The sequence below is a fragment of the Haliaeetus leucocephalus genome, unplaced genomic scaffold, assembly GCF_000737465.1.
Source record: "Haliaeetus leucocephalus isolate CR32 unplaced genomic scaffold, Haliaeetus_leucocephalus-4.0 Scaffold295, whole genome shotgun sequence".
Classification (NCBI taxonomy): domain Eukaryota; kingdom Metazoa; phylum Chordata; class Aves; order Accipitriformes; family Accipitridae; genus Haliaeetus; species Haliaeetus leucocephalus.
Window position 1 is genome coordinate 6,839,447 of NW_010972731.1, and position 21,157 is coordinate 6,860,603.

At 38.8% G+C, this 21,157-nt stretch overlaps 1 protein-coding gene across 3 annotated transcripts in view; it reads left to right on the plus strand.

The window, feature by feature from the left end:
• Nucleotides 1–21,157, plus strand: part of USP22 (ubiquitin specific peptidase 22) — a 71,110-nt gene that overhangs the window by 30,362 nt on the left and 19,591 nt on the right. For all 3 annotated transcript variants that reach the window (XM_010570356.1, XM_010570357.1, XM_010570358.1), the window contains 2 exons: nt 12,761–12,930; nt 19,846–19,993. In XM_010570356.1, coding sequence (XP_010568658.1) covers nt 12,761–12,930; nt 19,846–19,993 — 318 coding nt within the window. The remainder of the gene's footprint in view (nt 1–12,760; nt 12,931–19,845; nt 19,994–21,157) is intronic.

Here is a 21,157-nt window from a genome sequence, read left to right on the forward strand (position 1 = left end):
CTGCATTAATTTATTTACAGAGATGACACTGGAGCACTTCAGAATGCAAGCACATCAGGGGATATAGTAGGATTTCATCACTGAAGAGTTTTAAGAACAATTCAGGGAAACGTTTGTCAGGAATAATATAGGTAGCATTAATTCTATTTTGAAGTAGAGGGATAGACCAGGCAACATCTCAAGATCTTCTACAGCTATGTTTCCTGTGATTTTTAGTGGAAGATTCAATGCATTTTTCAGTGGTTTGGTCAAAAACACTCACTTTGTTTTGCTTTGGAATCATGTTTCTTAATTTAAATTCACAGGGAAGAAATACTTGCAGTCCCTTGTCTTGCTTGAAACAGCTTCTCTATTTACACAGACAATATGAAAAATTAACCTTAAGAGGTTTGTTTGTGTGTATTGCCAGATATTTTAGGAATGCTGACTCATTTTACCAGGCCGAGGGTGTGCACACATGAGCCAATTACCATCAAATCAGAAGGATGAGAACTTTAAAGGACATCAAGTACTCCTACCTAGTCTGTGTGCTTGGTCTTAACCCAAGCATACAGTTACTGCAAAGTGTATGACAGGCTGTAACCTCACAGCCTGGCTTACCATGCCCACACCATTAAAAGAGATCACTTGCCTCGTTTGAAGCATTTTAAGACTGGAAAAACAGAAATAAAAATAAGTATCAGTACTCTTCTGGAGAATCGGGGGCACACAGTGCTTGTACACCACTGAACTCAGGAAGTAACTACAGGTAAATGATATCATAGGGAGTGTGCCCTAAGGCAAAGAATGGGAGCTCCTCTGGGCTGTGAAATGGTTCATTTTGGCATCATTAGTTTGTGAATTGGTTCAAAGATGTACATATTTTAAGTACAGTATAGAGAGTACTTTCTGTGTCTAGCATACTGTGTATGCTTAGGAATCACTGTCTGGCTTGGGAGTTTTATTTCATCTGTGCAACAGTAATATGAAATGCTACACTTTTGTGTTTGATCATACTCTTGGTAGCTTGTTTGATCTGTCTGCTCCAAGGATGTCAATATGTGTCCAAGTAGCATGTGCAGAAAGGCCGATCTGTTGCTCTGAGGATGAATCTCCAGTAAAGCCTTTTTTGGTAGTCATTGCTTCGAGATACACATTTTTCTCCCAAATCTGGCAAAGTTAAGGGTAACCTTTCTTGAATCTCATCTCCATTTGCTGGTGATTAATTTCTGTATCATTACTAGAAATTCTTTATTTAAATAAGCTGTGAATACGTATCTCCTATGCTGAGGTTTTAGTCCAGTGTTGCTTAAATGTTTTGCGATTGCTTTTAATTGAAGGTACAGCATGATACAGGGACACTGCAGAGCTCCTCTAGAATTGATTTATAGCACTGCTGATAGCTGCACACTTAAATTTTCCTTGACACACCCTAGCAGGTATGACAAAGGAAATGAACTGAAATACCAGATCCAGGCGATCTCTTTGCATTATTCTGTGACTCTTTTTTGCATTACTAAAGTGAATGAATGATGTATTGAGCCACAAACGCAAAAGCTCATACACAGAATACCTATGTAGTCTAAAAATGGCATTGAGGATAGTTAGCAGCCCTGATTCTAGCAGCAGCTGTTACCTGTTCTCCATCCCTTCTTTAGTGGCAGCAGGGGAGTTAATTTTGGTTTCCAGAGCTGTGTGGTAGAAATAGGGATACAGGCATTAGGGCTATGGCTGTTTTCCTGCCCAGCCTGTGGCTTTTAGACAACTGCCTGCGCTGGAAGTTTTTTACAGTAGAGGGGATACAAGGGCTGGCTGTCCCTGAGACTGACAGTTCCTGCATCCCTCCCTCATTCTGGCACCAGCCTTTTGTCCTGACCTGTGGTGAGCTGTGAGAACCTGCTCAAACATGTCAGAGACTCATCACTGTTTGCAAAGTGATGACTTCATCCCCTCAAGGTGAGGCTACTTTTTCTGTCAGACGGGCAAGGTGAACCATTTCACCGTGGAGTCAAGCAGATGCCAGCTCAGTGCAAAGGGAACATCCCTTTTGGCATCAGTGAGCTGTTAGAAGGGCTTAGCTGTTGTGTGAAAATGCCCTCACCTTCCCCTTCCCTGTCAAAGCTCGTTCCTGTGTTTTGTATCACACTGTAATATTAATCTGGATGTGTGAACAGTCATGGGATGAAAAAGGGGAAGGGGTGTTACATGCCTCTTCTGAGTCAGGGTCAATGAACTGGGCCATTCCTGATGGCTGACAGAGCTGCTTTTGGAACCACTCCAACAGCTGGGAGTCCCAAGCTCCCTTGTTGCAATGTTTTCTAACTGTGAGACAATTATTTTTAATATCTAATTAAATTTCACTTCTTGTGAGCTCAGTCTTTTTTTATTATAGCTTTGGTAGGCCACAAGAGTTAATTACAGTCCTCTTTGCAGTGGCCTGTAACATACTTGAAAATTGTCAGCCTGGCTGTTCCTCCATCAGCACTATCTTTTTTAATTAATTAACTCAACCAGTGGGTTCTTCAGTTGTTTCTCCAGTCTCAAATACTAATTTCATGCAAATTTTCGCTCATGTTCTTGACTTCTCCCCAGTTTGCATAGATCTCTTTTAAAATGGGTGCTCAAATCCAGACATCATCCAGCTGAGGTTTTCCTGTCACCAAGGCAGAATAATTAACTCCCAGGCCTTCTCATATTCCTGTTAAGTTTCAAAGTGCTGTTTGTCTCAGAACTACAGCAGAGTATTAAGTCATTTAGGGTGAGTTGCTATAGCCATTGCTCCTTATTTTGTGTTTGTCCACTTAATTTTTCTTGTTTCCTACTTCACAATTGCTTTTATTGACTTTAATTGATTTCAGATAGTTTCTCCCATTTAACAAGTTGCTCTTGAATTATTGTTCTGTCTTCTAATTATGTCTGCACTATCTTGATGTAGTTTGTCCCTTATGTAAGTATATATTATGTGATGTCACTGAAACTATTGAATAAAAATAGTGAATGCAGTCGATTCCCCGGTAAGGAAGAGGGGTGGTGACAAACTAAATGCTGGAAAAGCATTATTGGTGTCTTGATCCACACTAAGTCAATGCAAATTCAGCTTAGGCTCAGAGCAGCGTGAATGTGTGCAGTGTCAGTGTGGGTCTGTAAACAGTATGAACATGTTCATATGGCACTGTGCCCAAGGTAATGAGCCTTCCAAGAAGTACCGGGGAATGCAGTGCAGAGGCACTAAACCTAGTTGCATAAAGAACATAACCACATTTACTTGGTCTGGACTACTTAATCTTGCCTCTACAGAGCCAGTGCTGTTGTTTTTACTTTGTGGTGTGGATGAACTAGATCATCCTCATAGACATGCTAGAAAATACGTTCATCTCTTCTGCTGAACAGATGCTACAAATATCACCGTGCATATATTTAATGTGGGTAGGTTGTTACTTACTGGTAACTTTTCATGGTTTTTTTGGATATTTTTAAGGGAGAAAAAGAGTAAAACCAATGACTTTTGAATGGCAATCCCAACACAACATAAAAAGGGATAAATCTGGAAAGTCTCCTGTGAATGTTGAGGTCACTCCAGAACTGCCCAGTTGCCCACAAATATGCTGGAAATTACCAAAGGACGGACTTTGAGTTGTCATGTGAACCTGAATGAAGTACTTGAGCATGCATTTAAGTGTTGCGTTTAAGTCCTAACACTTAATGTGAAGTTATTCTTACAGACAGCAAAACTGGGAAGTGGGAACTGACATGTTCTGGTTTTTTTGGACCACTTGATAATCTGAAAGGTGGGGAATTGACTCTCTTTTTCTAAAAGCAAACCCACCCTTGGCCAGTAATGAGTACATTAAGAAAAATAAGTAAATAGCAGAGCGTCTAGTTAAGGTCACAGCTTGCATTCAGTGCATGGGATATATTTCCTGGTCTTTTTGAGTTGTCAGTTACTCAGCTATAGAGCAAATTGTGTCTGGACCAACCATCTGACCAACCCATCTTTGCCTCTGGTGAAGTTGTGTTAATAGGTAAACAGATCAGTAATGAGGATGAATTCCATTTACTTTGTACAGCAGTGACATATCGAAACTGAGAACTTTCTGAGTTTGGGCAATTCTTCCATCTAAATAGTCTTTGTCTTCTGGTGCTGGTGATACATACAAGGAGGAATACTGACTATTTTCTGTTTCTTTCAACAGTTAATGATTTTGCTATACATGTGCCATTCATGGCATATACGTCTTTCTTCCAGTGTACCATCTTTTGTAGCTGGACTCCATGATTTTGAACTGGAAATAAACTCAAGGATGGTTTCCTTTTGTACACATTAGCAAACTTTTTTTCTATTGAGCAATCTGTTATTTCAATGGTAATGGAAAAAATGCAGTGATCCGGAATCCTTTAGCCAGAAATTGGAAGGTTAAAGATGGGTTTTCATTTAGAATGCAAATATTGCTTTTTCCTAAGATACATTTTTTTTTTTTTCTTCCAGAAAGCCTTTTCTGATGTATTGCCTTTCTGTCTGGGTAGGGGTGGGTAAACTTGTAGTTCATGGTGCAATGCATAATGCAGTGTGTCTAAAATAGTCCTGTAATTTATTTTCTCTCTATTAACAGGAGTTGTTCTTCATAGTCGTATACTGACTGGTTCCGTTTTCAGTGTCTTCCATATTTTAAATTAGTTTTCTTATGCACCTTGCTTCTTATGTTAGAGGTTTGGGGGGGGGGGGGGGGGGGGCGCGGCAGAGGGAACCATGCCAACACTAGGTCAGTATGTGTAAGGAAAAAAACCCCACCTCATTCTTCTTGTGTGTTTAGGTAGGGTAAGCAGTGGCAAAAAAGACAGATAAGTTTACTTTCTGTTCTGATCCCAGTACTCTACAGAATGGACTTAACGTACGGTTCCCCCAAATTATGTGTGCACAGGTCAGATATTTAAACTAAAGAATGTGTCCTCCAACTGCACTGGAGTGCCTGTGTGCATCTATTAGGGCTTCTGGATGTAAGGGGCTGGCTTTTTATTTTACTCCTGTCAGTGCCAAATGAAAATATTTGTTTATAATTAAAACAGGAGGAAGAAATCCAGACTTGTATAACAATATTATCTAAATACCATGTATGCTGTCATCCTTCCAAAACTGCAGGATTCAATGTGACCTATGAATCCTGATGCAGGCACATATATACATGATATTTAATAGTTATTTTTAGATAATGGAATAATATAATATAGGAAAATAGTTATATTAATATATAGACTATAACATATATAGAAAATTTGAAAACATGTATCACAAATCTCTAAGTTAAGAAATACTGCTTTAGAACTCTCTTCTGAGTTGCGATTTAAAAGACTTCGCATAAAAGTCAGGCAGAGCAGAAGACTGAGTGAAGTTCTCCAGGTTGTGCCTCTTGGTGGTTGAATAGCTTGAGGGGGCTGGGAGAGTGGGTGGGTGGTGGTAGCGGTCTAGCTCAAGAAAGGTGGTTTGTTTCAGGAGGGATTTACAGTGATTCAAAATGAGCAATGACTAACCTGGCAACCTTGAATAACTGGAGCAAAGGAGCCAAGCCAGAAAAATAAACACAGGGGAGCTTCAGCACATTTTTACCTGGTTCAGCAGTAGCCCAAAGAGGAAAGATTATTGCCCTGAGCATTCATCTTAATTTCTTTGATCTGTCATGTAATCCCTTGCTAACTGTTTCTGTCAAAAATACTCTGTTCAAAAAAGATTTACCGATTAACCAATCTGAATCAATGAATCCGTTTGGAGAGCACTTATTCAAGCAGTTGCCACAACCTATCTGCTGGGGATCCTTAAGTACCCAGGAAAAGGGTGGTAATAAGCAGTCTAGTTTGTAACCTCCTTATGCTGATCAGCTGCAGGACAGAGCGGGATGTGTTTGGTGAGGAAGAGCCCATGGTGACTTGGGAAGGTGGTTCCAGTGGGAAGTCGAGGTGATAAGCCTGTTAGATGAGAAAGGGTCAGGGCAAGGAGGAGATGCAATGGCAAGAAGCCTGGAGCTGCAGCCTTAATGTCCCTGGTCTTGCTGCTCAGCACTGCTCGAAGGGGGTGGTCTCATCATCTTTGTGGTGTTCTTTAATGTTTTGGGGTTTGCTCTTGTTACAGGAGCTCCTAGAACATTTTTGTGGTTCGTTCATTATTTTTAAATATCTGGATCTTGCCACATCTTTTTCATTCGACTGAATTGGTTTAGTCTAGTCTTCCAAAGCCACATATTCATTTTCCTCTCCTAGTACCTTTTCTGTTTAGTGAGAGTTTTTTCTGTAGCTTGGCGATTACATAAAACTGAGAAAGGTTCTGTGTAGAGATGCACAGTGTTTTCAAGCTTAACCTCGTGTAAACGTCTGTTGTCTTGCTCGCAACTCAGCAGTTTATAACTGCTCAGCATCTTCAGTGGTTCATATTATTTTAGCATTATGTGTTTTCTTTATCAAATTCCTTCTGCATTTGAATCTCCTAAATTTTTACCCTTTTTAGAAATCCTTTTGGATTGAGAGAACAGTTTTGCCATTGTGCAGGCTTTTTCTTGAACATAAGATATGTTAACCAACACTGCAGTAGCTTACTCCTATTGTAAGTATTTGGCAGGCCCACTATTAACTGATTTTTTTTTTTTTTTTTTTTTTTTCTGGGGGTGGTGGTGTCAAGAGTGTACCATATCTGACAAAGATGACTATTGATTTACTGAAGGAACTCTGTTCAGGGTTTAATGTCAGTGTCTGTTGAAGTGTCCTCTCACCAGCCGTAAGACTGCAAATCCACCTATGACTGTCTAAGAGGCTCACCACAAAGCTGAAAGTTCTCCCGCGTTGTTGTTGCTATGTTCTTAGACCTGGGGTCATGAGAGACCACCTTCATTCCATTTGAACAGCAAATTGTGTGCAAGTATGTAACTTGCCACAAAATCATTGCTGTGTGGCTCTAGCCTTTAACTTGCTTCTAGGCAGAGCGTATTCATTTCAGGGTTGTTTTTAGTAGGTTTTGATCGTACTCTGAATTCTATAGAAATTTCAAAGTTTGTACTTGCAGAACTTTTTTGCTTAAATTCTTTTCTCAAACTCACTACGCCTTCCTGAAGGGGTACTACTGATGTGGCCTAAAACCCAACAGAATATTATGTGGTCATTTTTATTAACTCCTGAAAATTAACTCTTGGAATATATGTGAAAGGAGTGGGGAAATCCCCAAACATTTAATACACTTCTATATATGTTCCTCTAACAGGCACTGGAACAAAAGCCCATAGCAAAGGCCTCCTGGTTGCTGCAGGCTTCCTCCTGGCAAAGCATTACAGTGTAGTTGCTGACAGGTGTTTCAGTTCAGCCGTGTCCCAGGTCACATAAATATTCTCCATCCTTCTGTGTTCTTCATCAAAGCCGCTTGGGGTCTGTGTTATTTTTGAATATTTTTTAATATTATTTTTGCAGTGTTTAAAAACCAGCCAACCAAAACTGCCAGTTTCTGTCCTGATACCTTTCTGCAATATGAAGAAGGCATAATACCTAAATACGGTAGCTTATTACTGAAGGAATAAATTCATACTTGTGCCTTGTATCTTAGAAGTGGTGGAAAAAGTAGAAGACGTGTTGGCAGAACTCAGGTGAATTTCAAGATAATGTGAGAATTTTATGTCAAAATTTTCCTATTAAAATATGAACTTCACGTGGTCAAACTGTTTGCTTGTGCCCTTTAGGAATAAACAAAAGAAAAGAAATTCATTCTTCGCAAATTCTAAAGCAAAGCTATAAAACTGTTTTAATTTAAAGAATACAACTTACACCTTTTTGGAAACTCAGCTTTTGCTCAAACACCTTTTCTTTTTTTCTTTTCCTCCCTGCACGGTGCGCTGCCCCCCCCCCAATTAGTTTTTTCTTTTGTGGTAGATTGCATGCTCTGTGTTTGGTGGAGGTAGAGACATTGAATTGCTAAGTTAGTTTTTAAGATCATGTGGTAGAAATGTTTTCATTTAACCTGGCTGTGGCAAAAGTTTTATGTAGGTTTTTCTTAAACTGTTGTCAAAATAATTTAATACCTGAGTGTGTCATCTGTAAGTTTGTTTGTAAAAAAAGTTAAGAAAAAAACCTTTTCTAATACATTCAACTCAGTATTCCTGCTTCTGCAGTTACCTGTGGGTTTCATGCAGCCACTGAGAAAGGATGCTGCAGCTGAAGTGGTGTGGAATAAATTCACCAAAACCACATGGTTATTTTTGTTGATAACTCACGTGATCGCTAGTGTCACCAAATGTTGTGCATTTTCCTGTGTAGACTTGTAATTTCATGTATCTGCATACTGCTGCTTTCTGAAATAAGGGGGGGTTTTATTGTTATTTCAAAAGGGATTATCTTTTGAGAATAATTGCTGTCACTAACCCCATTAGCAAAACTATGCTTCTTCTGGCATGCAAGCGGAACAACAGTAGTGTGTTGGTCTGGCTGGGGCGAGTGTTTGTAACAGATACATTGTGGTAATGTGTGCTGTGGTCTGCACCTGAAACTTGAGAGTTGAGAGAGAGTTTGGTTTTAGTTTTAGGTGTGAAGAAGTAGGGCAGTTCTCCCTTGAAATACATATTCAAAAAGATGCTCTTAAATGATGTTGTAATTCCTATTGTATAAACATAGAATGAAACCCCAAAATTGTTCTAGAAATCTTCATTGCCATGCTACACTGTTTGTTTCCAAGGGTTATGCTGAACTCTATTTAAATACTTCAGTGAACACTTCCTCAGCTTGCGCTGACTTCTGATACTGTCTGATGGAGCTTCAGAGAAACATCAACACCAGATGAGGAACTGGGAGGGCTGGGGCTAGGGGACAAAAAATTGTCTAAGTTGTTGCCAACCTGTGCTTAATCTAAAAAGGATCTCAAGCTGGCTATGCTGTAGTGCATCTGAATTATTTCCTCATTGTCTCACAACGTTGCATTATATAGTGACCTATGTTCTTGCTTCCAGAACCTTCATTCAAATAAATCACAAGGTTTCTGTGTGGTAATATTTGTTCAGACTGGTTTGTCTGCTGTCTTTCCTATCCCAGCACAAAGCCTAGGTTTAGAGACAAACAACCTCTTCCAGAAGAGCAAGATAGGCACCTGGTTGGTTTTTCTGTATTTTGTATTCATGTGTGGTCCTCTCATTTCCCCGCTTCCCCACCTTTAATAGCTGTACAGTTGCATTTCACAGAGAAGTGGAATTGCCTTATCTTGTTTTGGTTTTTTCATCTTGCCTGCGTGGGTGGACTTGCAGAACCAGTGTTCTAGATCTCCCTGCATCACAACAAGCGTTGTTGCCCAGTATTGCAGATCTATTACTTTGACTATTTGAAAAACCAAAACCCGTTACTGGAAGAAGATTGAAGAACTGAAGCTGACAAAGGTAAGCCAGCTGCTTAGAACCTAGTTTTGAGACCAAATGTAAAAAGAATTTCCCAGATGGGTTTACCTGTGCTCAAGGCATTGCAGAAGTAGATTTCTTGCTGCTTTGCTTACACCCTGCCAGTCCAGCATGCGACAGAATGAGAATGGTGGTCGTATACCATGCATGATGATTAAAGGGTATTTTCTTTTTTATGATTATACTGTACCTGACAATTTTGTCTTGACAACAACATTAATTTATTCCAATATTTACATTTACATCAGCAAGGTTCAGAAGTAAACAAGTATTTTTCTCCTAACTACACTTAACACAAGAGCACACATCTGTGTATAGAATATATTAAGAATCTTGGTGGTTGCTCTTACTCATTTCAGAAACCATTCATAAGAAACAGAAATAAAGATAACACTATGAAGCACAGCAGAAGTCTGCAAAGTACCACAGCTTTATTACTAGAGGTTGGATCCTGTTGGCAATCCTTAGACAGTTAGCCCACTCCTCTGTACAAATACTGTGCACTGAATAGATGCTAGCAGAGACAACTGTTGATGCTAGCAAAAGTGGACTGCTGTATTTGAGGTTTTGGCACATTATTGTTCTGTTAATTTATGACCCACATGTTGCAATGCTGACTATTCCAGTTAAACATTGCCAGGCATTGTTAATGGGGAGGGAATAGGTGTGGCAGACACAAGCCTTTTACATTCTTAATATTTTATTGACCAGAATGCTGTATAGGCTTTAATTTTTAGCTGTTTTTCTTTCCAACAAAACTATTCCCCACCCCCCTAAAAGTTAAGCACAAGAGGATGTGTTGTTCTGAGTTCTGTCAGCTCTTTAGTTTATGTACACCAAATTTTGATGTTTTCCAAGATGCTGCAGTTAGTTACACAGTACCTTAGCTGGAGTTCAGTGCATCATACCCATTTCATTTCAAATGTCAGTTTAAGAGACAGTATAGCAGCTGCAGTCATTGCTCCCTGAAGAATAAGAATGATGTATGCTCCTTTATGTTTTTCCCTTTTCAGCCAAGTAAGTTCTCATGTTTTGCTACATTCACCATTTTCTGATTTTTATTAGGGTTTGGAGTATTCACGTTTCAGCTTTGTCTGTTTTGCAGGTTACTTTGTCTTGGGTCATTCAAGTGAAGTCATAGTGTATGAAGCACTCCATTTAGACCCATGAAAAACTGACACCAAAGGACCAAGCAAGTAGAGTAAACCAAGAGAGCCTTCCAAGTTTGATGCCTGTAACTAGTCTTCTGGTGGCAACTTTGAGGAAGATTTGATTCTTGTGGTCACAGGGAAAGAAGGTCCAGCCACAGGCATGTAATAAGTGATGCTTAATAAATGATTCCAAAAAGCTGCCTTTATGTGTTTGCTTTTACTTGTGATTGCTCAATTAGATATCGAAAAGAAAAGTGATAGGATGAGTCTCTAGATGTACTACCGGTTTTCCGCTAGTCTTCTGCACTGTGCAGGCTGACTGAATTCTGGCGCTAACCAGAGGGACTGAGTTTTCTGGGGAGAAATAGGGAGAGACTCTTCTGCTTCTCAAAATACCCTGGTGCATCTCAGGCATGTCCAGAGAGCCTTACAGGCTTCTGTTTGCACAGTCTGTGATTTAAATAAAACCAGTAAGTTTAAAATGGAAAACACAGGGGAGAGGTAGGCAGGAGGTACCGACCAAACATTTCTCGACTTGCACAGCATGAACACCTTTTTGTTGTGACATTGTTTGCAGAGACATGTAGTCTGGGGATTGAAATAGGATTGTGTACAACGTTGAAGCATCACACCGTATTTCAAGCTGCTACAACAAATTAACTATTTAACACTTTGCTAATGTTGTGCGTACACTTGTTGCCTCCCAGCATGAAAATAAAGCAAATAATTGCAGCAAGCTTTCTGCCCAGTAGAAGTTACTGTAATACAGTGAGAAACTTTGTCCCACACTTGAGTAAACAGAAGCAACAGGAAGCTGTTGGAAGGAGGGCAGTGTTGAATTAGATACAGGAAAAAAAATTTGAGGGCTCTGTGTCCATCGCCGACAGCTCACTATGCAGTTCAAGCTGATGTAGTGCCGTTTCTCTCTGGTAACGTAGCAACTGGACCACACCTCCTCCTGCTGAAAGATGCTAAAGAGCCCTTTGAGCACTATCTGGTGTACTGCAAGGGAACTGCACCATTTTTAATTACCATGGCATTGCCAGCTGATACTTTTTTTTTTCTCCCATGGAATGGCAAGGAAATTCTTCGTTCTGTCAAGTAATCCTGTTTTTTCCATTCATCGTTTGTGTAGTAATCCCATTATATTGCAGAAGAGGACTATGTTAATTTTAAATTAATACCAGAATTGTATCCATCAGTGCATTTTATCTTGTTTTAAAGTAAGTTTTTGATTAAAAATAAGCATTCTTGTCCACCTGATGCTCTTCTCATTTAGCACTCCTGTATGGTGGTATTATGTTAACATTTTGGAAGAATACTCAAGGATTTGAGCATGTTTTTCTTCTCACTTAGACTTTGCAAATGACTGAAAAGCTTTCCCCACTCCTAACCTCTCTTCTGTTGTGCAACAAAAGAGCTTTCCTTTAAGCATCTTGGTTTCCAAGCACAAGAAATCGTCTCTGGGCATTACTGAACGTTTGACTTAAGGTGTGATGAATCCTCTTATGCCAAGTTCAATTTTTTTTTTTTATGTATACTGTAGATTAATGTTTAACTTAGCTAAAACAACTGTGCAACTAGTATTGTTCAGAGTTTCTCTTTTAAGGTGGTTTTGTTCGGATCTTGGGTTTTATGCAAAAAAAGGATATGCTAAGTCTGCATTGGATGTTACAGCCTGACTTTGTTTTGTCAAGGCTGTTTCCTTTGCTGCCTGTCTTAGAAAGATGATTGTTGCATTATAACAGTACAAAATCCTTATTCTGGCTTCGTGACCTGCATGAGGGAAAGCCTTTTAAACTATCTGAAAACTTACTTATTGATTTATTCAAATGTGTTGGTTTCTTACTGTAGTGACATACCAGTTGTTGTCATTGCACTTTGGTATCAGCTTGGGGAGGGGGCATGTTTTGGTGACATATGGCAAAGCAGCCATTGCAAAATAATGCTATTGGTATTGCTGTACTTTGAGGTTTCCTTTTTTTTTTTTTCCCTGAGAATTTAAAATACAAATCCTAGCATAGTTCAGCAAGCTTGTGGCAGCTTGTGACTTAAGTACATCAAAACCAATAGCCTACCTAAAACAATGTAAAACTGTGTACTTGGAGCGGTGCATATACAGTAAATCTGTGGCGATATTGTGAAAACTATATAAAAATGCAAATATACCATTTTGTTAACTTGATAATGCTTATGCATCCCTTCCCCCTTCTGTCTTTATAGGTCTACGAGGGCTAATCAATCTTGGGAACACATGTTTTATGAACTGTATTGTCCAGGCACTTACCCACACTCCACTGCTGCGAGATTTCTTCCTCTCCGACAGGCACAAATGTGAAATGCAAAGCCCCAGCTCATGTCTGGTCTGTGAAATGTCTACGCTTTTTCAGGAGGTGAGTGCTGTTTGCCACAATAGCATTGCCTTTCCACAGATGCTGGCTGTTCCTTACCCCAAAAGGGATTGTGTTCCATTTGCAAATATAAAGGGAATGTAAATTATGTTTCCCCTCAAGGTGTGGCAAAACAGAGCAGTAAAGATTGGGTGAGACCCTACTGTCAAAAATACCCAACTGCTAAAAAAGGAACTATTGGCCTTTTAAGTCCTATTCATAAGTCACCCTTGTTTAGGCAAATCTGGTATTGGAAATAATTACAGTGCTGCCTGCTCTTCTGAGACTGATCTGCAAATCTTTAGTCTTAAAGCTGAATGTGTACTTTAATTAAAGGTGCAAGTTGTAACTGGAAAATATGTCACAGGCTCTTTGGGTGATAATGGGAGTGAGAGTAAAGTAATAGTATATAGCCTGTGGTTTAAGGCACTGGATTATGTAGGTCTGTATAAATATTTTAAAGATCTTGGTTCAACGCTTTCTAACAGGTAGAAACATCTTCACTATCATCTCTTATGTGGAAACCCATTAATGGCCCAGAGGATGTAGAAAAGTGAATGTGTTGGTACAGTTTGTACCTTCCATGTATGAGCTACTGTTATTTCCCTTTCTCACTCAGGTGACTGGCTTTGTAATGTGTCTTTCTCTGTAGGTCTAGTCTGTGCTGTATGAGACAGGCACAGTCTTTTCCTTAATAAATAGTCAAAGAGCGTTATTAACTACTTTAGTTGCGCATCACCAATGTAAGGACTATGGCTAGACATGGGCTTCTAGTTTTAAGATGAGTCTTTAAAAACAAACAAATCCAGCTCTGTGCCTTTCCCTGTGATAGATCTGCTTTCTTGATAAGTAAAAAAAAAAAAAAACCACACAACAAAAAACCCCCCAAAAACCCAAACGAAACCCCCCAATAAAGCTGTAGTACATGCTGTCACAGAGCATTTAAGATAGCTGGAGATGTTTGTACACAGAGCATGTCTTTTGTGTAGATGCTGTTATGGAAGTTCATTCAAACTGAGACCAACCTAAAATAGCTTTACCTTTATCTCGTGATTTTCAATTTGATTTTACTTCTGTGCCTTTTTCACCAGACATGAGTCTTTTTGGTCATTGCAGGTAAATGAAACATATATGGAAGGTAAAGTCCCCCATTCCAGTACAAAGTTGTTTTCTGCTCATACTTGACACTCATGTGAATTTGCAACCTTTCATGCTGCTGATCAGTCCTTAGTTGTATGTTATACTTCTTATTTTTTTATTTATTTTTCGGTTATTTCTATGTCTGTCAGGAAAGGAGGTAAAAACAAAAGGCAGGCATACCAATAGGTAGCAGCTGCAGGATTATTGAAACCAGATGTGCAGTTAAATGGGGAAATACCACTCTGCCTAGATAAAAAAAAAATCAGCCATGGTATAGAAATGCCAGCTTCTGTACACTGTTAATATAGAAACCTATTTGCTTATTTTAAAAAAAGGTACTGTTATAATCTTGATATCCTTTCATCAATTTGTGGTATAAAGTCTCATTCTGATGAGTATCATCACATTCTGTTTGCACACATGCATTTTTAAAAAAAATCCCTTGGGAAAGGGGAAATGAGTATTACATTACAGATTGAGGGGCTGGAGGAAAGATCAAGACTGTCTAGGTAATGCTTTTTATTTCCATTTTTGTATGTGGAGCCCTGTTGATAGCCTAGGATGCCTTTTGCTAGACTATATACAAGCATGTAACAAAGAACAGGCTGTTATCCAAAATGGGGCTTGAATGCAGCATTCACATTAGTTTCAATTGTAATCAAGTTTAACTTCACACATAACTTTGGGAATCTCAGCCTTCATTTTCCCCAATCAAAACTCAAAAATGAGGGTATGTGAATGAGGGAAGAGCCATATCTGTGATATCAGACTGCAAAGGTAGCAGTACAGTAGTCTCTGTCCTTATTTCACATTGAAATACTGCAGCTATGTGCTGTGGGAGGACAACAAAAAGTGACTCAACCACCTTGGAAGTAAAACTAGCACTTAGTCCTCCACAAGCAAAACTGTAGTGTCTGTAACCAACTCAATATATTTTAGCTTGCAAGCAGTAAATCCCATGTTGTGTTTATAGCTTTGTCAGCACTCATTGTAAAATTCTGTTTCCCAGTGAGTTTTAATTTCTGTACATTCAGAATTTAAACAAAAATCTTGCATATTTGGAGCAGACTGGTTATCTTTCATGTCCCAACTATATGCAGTGGTTATGATGAAGATTCCTACACTGTCTTTGCAGAGATGAGGTCTGGATGAAGGAAAGCTAACCAGTGGAGACTTCAGTGCTATGGTTAAGAATTCCTTTGTAATTGAATTACTGGGGAAACTGGTTCAGGTTCTGTCTTGTTTTTATGTAGCTTTCTCACCGGGATTAACTGAGGTAGTTATCCCAAGGCATTTTACCCAGTGACAAAAGATCAGGGCAAGGGTTAACTTCATCTCACCGCCACCCTTCTTTTCTGAAGGTGTGATCTTAGGCAAATGGAATGCCAGGGGATCTGGTGAATGCATGCCAGTAAGAACTCTCCAGGAGAAAAAGAGACTGTTTTGAACATTAAATGAAACTTACTATACATAAATAAGCAAGTTTTGCTATTTTGCTGCTTAAACAGAAAACACTTGTCCCTTGTTTTGTTTAAGACCATTTAGTTATATAGGTTGTATGGTTTCTCTGTGATAAATAGGAAGTTACAAAGTTCTTCCACCTTGAAGTAGGTTGGTGGTGAGTAATGAGTATCAGATTGTTCTCAGAATTGAGATTTTTTTTTTTCCTGGTAGCTTTTCTTGCAAATATGCCAAGCATTGATCTCTGTTTGTTTTAAGAATATCTGACTGCATCCATTAACATTCTCATTTGTGCTACTTGAAACCTATTTCTCAATAGAATGATGACATGAATTACACTGCATAAGAAAAGGAATGAAAAGGATATGGGAATAACAGATAGTTGTGAAACTGGATGGAGGGAAGATAGAACACACAGAATCCGTTCATTGAGCCTTTTGGCTGAAAGGGTTTGTGCGCTACTTTTTACCTACTGGTATTTGTGTTTTAGTTTTGCTTCACCAGTGAAAATTAATTTCAGGATGGTCTGCACCCTAAGGTTTATCTAAATCCTTTACAGAATGACCATTCAGGATGGTAGGATTAACGGATCTGTATCTCGGTGTACTCTGTGACTGGAATAGCAAGAATACCTGGGAATATAGCAGAATGCAGTGCATCCACTCAGAGATGTAAAGAACAAAGCCTTCTTTATTCCCATCATTACTCATCCTCATGAGCCTATCAAAGTGCACAGCACAACTACGTGGAGAGTTGAAAAGTGAGGACAAAAAGGAAAAACAACAAGATGATTTATGGCTTTGATATCTTAAGATGGTACACTGTTGAAATGGCTTATGTATAAAATAAGTTACAACAAAGGTACAAGGGAGAAAAAGTAGTTAAGGCTCTTTACATAGACAGAGGCCTTGCATTTTGTCATGGAAAATACAGAGTTTGTGCTGAGTTTACTAAATCTTTTCTCTGAAATAAGTATAGAACATACAGAGTGCGTGCAAGCAAAATGGTTTTTCTGACTCCTTGAACCATTGCTCGTTGTTGGGAAACCTCCAGTACGTGTTCTTTTATTCTGAAAGGAGCATGTATTACCAACTCCCTTTATCCATGTAAATTTTCAGAATGTTTAAAGTCTTAATTGAGAACCAATTTCTAAGAGGAGGTTTTAGCTTCTCAAATTGGACTGGAGCCTGGTACAGGATTTATGCCTATAAATTCTTGATTACAAAGCTCGGAGACTGGTTTGTTGATACGTATGCAGGACAGATCAAATGCATCTCTTTGTTCACATAATTGGGAAACTTCCATGCATGTGTTTTTGGCAGGAGGAGAAGGAAGTACAGATTTGTGTGGTGGTGTTTTGGGGTTGTGTGTGTCTTGGTGTGTTGTTGGGGTTTGGTTTTTTTGTTTGTTTGTTTTTTAAACTGACTGGTATCTGTATATTTTCGGTAACAATAATGCAAAATACAGAGACTAGAATCCTCTAAATCCCCTATAGATTTCTTCCTTTTAGAATCCAAGAGCAAGTGTGTTAAATGCGGGGAAAAAAAAAAAAAAAAAAAGAAAGAAAGTTACTGTTACTTGGGTTGAGTGCAAGAATGGCAGCTTTGAATCCTGGTTGGGGGAGGGGTCTTCCTCACCCCACCCCCAACAGCAATTAAACAGTGTATTACCAGGCATTTTCAAATTACTTGAACTAGTTCTCTCCAATATAAACAACTGATACTGCTGAATTGAAAACAAAGTTAAACAAAAAATGTTTTAAATTATGTTTGGAAGAATTGTGCCATTGAAGTGCTTTAGAGGTGACTTGCAAATACATCATTATTTATATTTGCTCATGTTAATGAAAATATTTGTATAATAGTGATTAAATAAGACTTTACATGGACTTTCTTCCTTTTTGTGGATTGGAACAGCTCTGATAGGCTGCTCTTCACAGCAACAAGGAAATGACAGAGATGAGATGGATGTTTTGTACATTCCAGTTAAAATACGCTATTGAATGTGCTCGGATTCTCTTGTTTCATTTTGGATTTACTAGAATAGTGAAGCTTTCACCCACTTCCATGTATACTCAACAGCATTCTTACTAGGTGTGTTTCTAGTTTCTGTGTGGTAATAGCTAATAATTTGATAAAGCTTCTTGTTAGATTCTTCTAATGAAGCACTAGAGAACGCAAAATCTGCTGGCAGGTCTAGTGTCTGCAGTGGAGTAATTATGGAGAGTGCTGTTGGTTAAAATGACCGGAGAGCTCTGGGACTAATTGTAAGGAGTGACAGAACAGAGAAGTTTTATTGCTACAGTTCCCTGAATTATGTCGAGCAGCAGCTGCGTCAGCAGCTTTCAATTACCATACTACTGCTCCAGTCCCTTGGTGTCATTCTTGTTGGCATCAGAGTTAACTATTGATCTTTTTATTTATAGAAGCATTTTGTGTTGTTTGGCTGCAGAGATATATCTTCTTGTTTCGAAAAAGCAGAGCTTGCCATAAAGAAATTTCTTTGCAAGGAAATACACTAAAACCATTTAGAAAACATACAAAAATGAGGACTAGATGAGAAGATTGTACTACCTTTTGCCTACCTGTCCCTTAAAAATACAGTATGTTTCATCTAGGCAGGTTTGTAGCACAATGCCCTCATATAAAATGCTCAGGGACTGGGGAGGGAGAAACTTAGGTCTGGGGAAGGAAGCCTGCTTTTCCAGTGAGACTGAGAAATTATATACTGCTGGGGTTTTAAATCTTATTTTTGTTCTGTGTATTTGCTGCTTACTGTCTTCTGTTTGGGAAGAGTAACTGAAAATAAACCGCCATTGATTTGATAGGATCTTGGCAAAACATAATTGTGGTGTTGCAGGCACCCTTCACTGGCAAATACCTTTTCTAAAGGTTAGGGAAGGCAGAATGACTTACGAATTTTCACTTATTAAAATAAAATGTTACTCTTAAATACAACCTGAAGGCCAACTGAATAAATTTTTTTGGGCCTCTTCTGGCTCCCTGCAGGGATACCACAAGCACCTCTGCTTTGCTTTTGGAACTGGTATAATGGTGCAGGGGTTCTTGAGCAGATACAGAAGTCGGCTTGCTCAAGAAGGGACTGTTCGCTTTAGTCTCAGACTCTCGATGCCAGAATTGGCAGCAGCAGAAGTGAGGACCCAGGAAGAGGAAAGTAGAAGCGTTGCAGCAGTAACACTTGGATGGAAATGGAGGGGGTAGAGGAAGGAGCTGAACCCTGACCCAGGGAAACAGAGACCCTTAGTATGGGGGTTTTGGGCATGTTTTGTTTTTCAGTGGGACCTTATTTATTTAAAAAAAAAAAACAAACAAAAAAGCATGAATTTCTGTAGCCAGTTATCTGTCCTCCTTTTCTGTGCTGATGTACCTTCTCAGCTGTGTGTCACCCCTCAGCAGTGGTGTTTCACATCACGGTTTTGCTGACTGAATAATTTGTCTGTGCACACTCTAATATGCTTCTGGCAAAATCACCTGGGGCAATTTCAGTCACTACTGTAGCCAGCTCATCAGATTTTGACTGAAGCAGATGCAGGAGCTGGTCCAGGACGAGGTCTCTGGGCAGTGACACCCTGCAGGAGTGGTAATAGGCAGCTGACTTTGGGGATAGACGAATGAATTGGTACCTTCAGCTCTGCAAACAGCTGTACTTGACAAAGTTGTTTCTAAGGCTTTGTGCTATTATAGCTGTACAGTGAAAGGCCAAGACTGGCATGAGGCTGCTATCCTACTTGTAAAGTTTTCCTTAAGATAGGACTGTGCACAGCCATTGGATGCAGAGAGTTACCATGGCTTGAGTCAGGGGCTGGCTGACAGTTGGCATCTAATATTCTCATCTTCAGTGTTTGTCCTGATTTTGGGGGGCATGTAATTTGGGAATGAAATTGCTGATCTCTTGCAAATGTAGGGTTCTTTCTTTTGTTTTCTTTTTTCTTTTTTTTTCTTTTTTTTTTTCTTTTTTCCCCCAGGCTATTTTACTAAAAGCCAATGGTATCAGTAAGGAATTTTTGAGTGTTGTTTGTGTCCACCTTCCTTCCCGTACCTGGCTTTTTTTTTTTTTTTTTTTTTTCCAATCCATCAGAAAATGATGGAATTTCAAGGGAGAAAACTGAGGTGCTGAGTTTCGAGATCATTTCTTCAGTAGTCTGATAAAGAGCTCTCTCTGTATTTTATTAAGGCCATCAGAATTAAATGGTTTAAATTTATTTGACTAATTGCACTCATTTAAGTTTTTAATAATTAAATGCACTGAGGCTGTGTAACTTGTTAACAGTTATGTCCTTTTCTTTGCTTTGAGCAGTTTTACTCTGGGCACCGATCTCCTCACATTCCATATAGGTTATTGCACCTGGTATGGACTCATGCACGGCATTTAGCAGGGTACGAGCAACAAGATGCACACGAGTTCCTCATTGCTGCATTAGATGTGCTACACAGACACTGCAAAGGTAAGGTTTGTATTGAGTCTTCAATCAACAAGGAATATTGGATCAAAAGGAGGTAGAACAATCTCTTCTTAAATCAAGTGTACTGTCTTACAGTACAGCAGTCTTAGCAAATTCCTTTAAAAATGTTTGGTAGACTTAAAGGAAAAGATTTATAAATAAATAAACCACTCCCACTGTCAAAAATTACCTAGAGTTAGAAGCAGACAAGGCTGTACATTGGTTTGAATCACATCATGTTCTTCTCTTATTGGTTGTGAGTCACTGTCTTTTCTTTTAAATTGCCATTTTAATTCTATTTATACTTGAGATAGTTAGAACTCTTACTCAGTGTGTCATGGAACTGATGAAAATAACATAGAGGAGGCTGTGGCTGTCTGCTTAAACATTATCCTGCTGTATTTATGATGCCAAATTGCTTACAGAAATATGAATAAGAAAAAAGTGGTTTTGATATCTTGTTTTATTAGTCTGTATATAAAAATACATAATTGTACAATACAGTAAAATATTCAGTGACATGCTTTTTAGGGATGAAGTATCGTAAGTTTTGAATTGATTTGTTAATGTCATGTGAAATTACATATTTCATGTTAGTTAGCTGTACTATATCTGAACTGAAAATTTCCTAATCTGCCAATGTTTGATCTAGCTTGATTCACTTGCTTAAGCACAGAAATTTTTGTTATTCTTGTAAGGGAAAAATAGTAGGGTTGATACTAGCAAAACAAACAAAAAAATCCTTAGTCACTAAAAATAAGCTTTAAAGCACTCAACTTTCCTCTAATGCCCTTAGAAAAAGCGCTTAGAGGTTAGGTGTTTGGCTTCTCAGAGGACTATCAAAGGGAAGGAAGGCTGCTACTGCTTCTATGAAACATTTTGAAGTCTTGCTTTTATCTTTGAGATACTCTTACATGGTAGCAGATGTGCTTGTTCAGATTCATAATAGGTGTCCTCCAAAAAAGTCTTCTCCAAAAAAGAGTACTTGTAAGGACAGGAATACATAGAACAGTTCTTTTGTAATTTATTAATATCTATCATGTGACAATCACTAACTGAAATTCAATAGGCCTAATGGAACTGGTGTTGAAGTACTGTAAGGAACAGAGTCTACCCAAATACTGACCTATCACTTCTTAACACTGAATAAACTCAGGTGCAAACAAA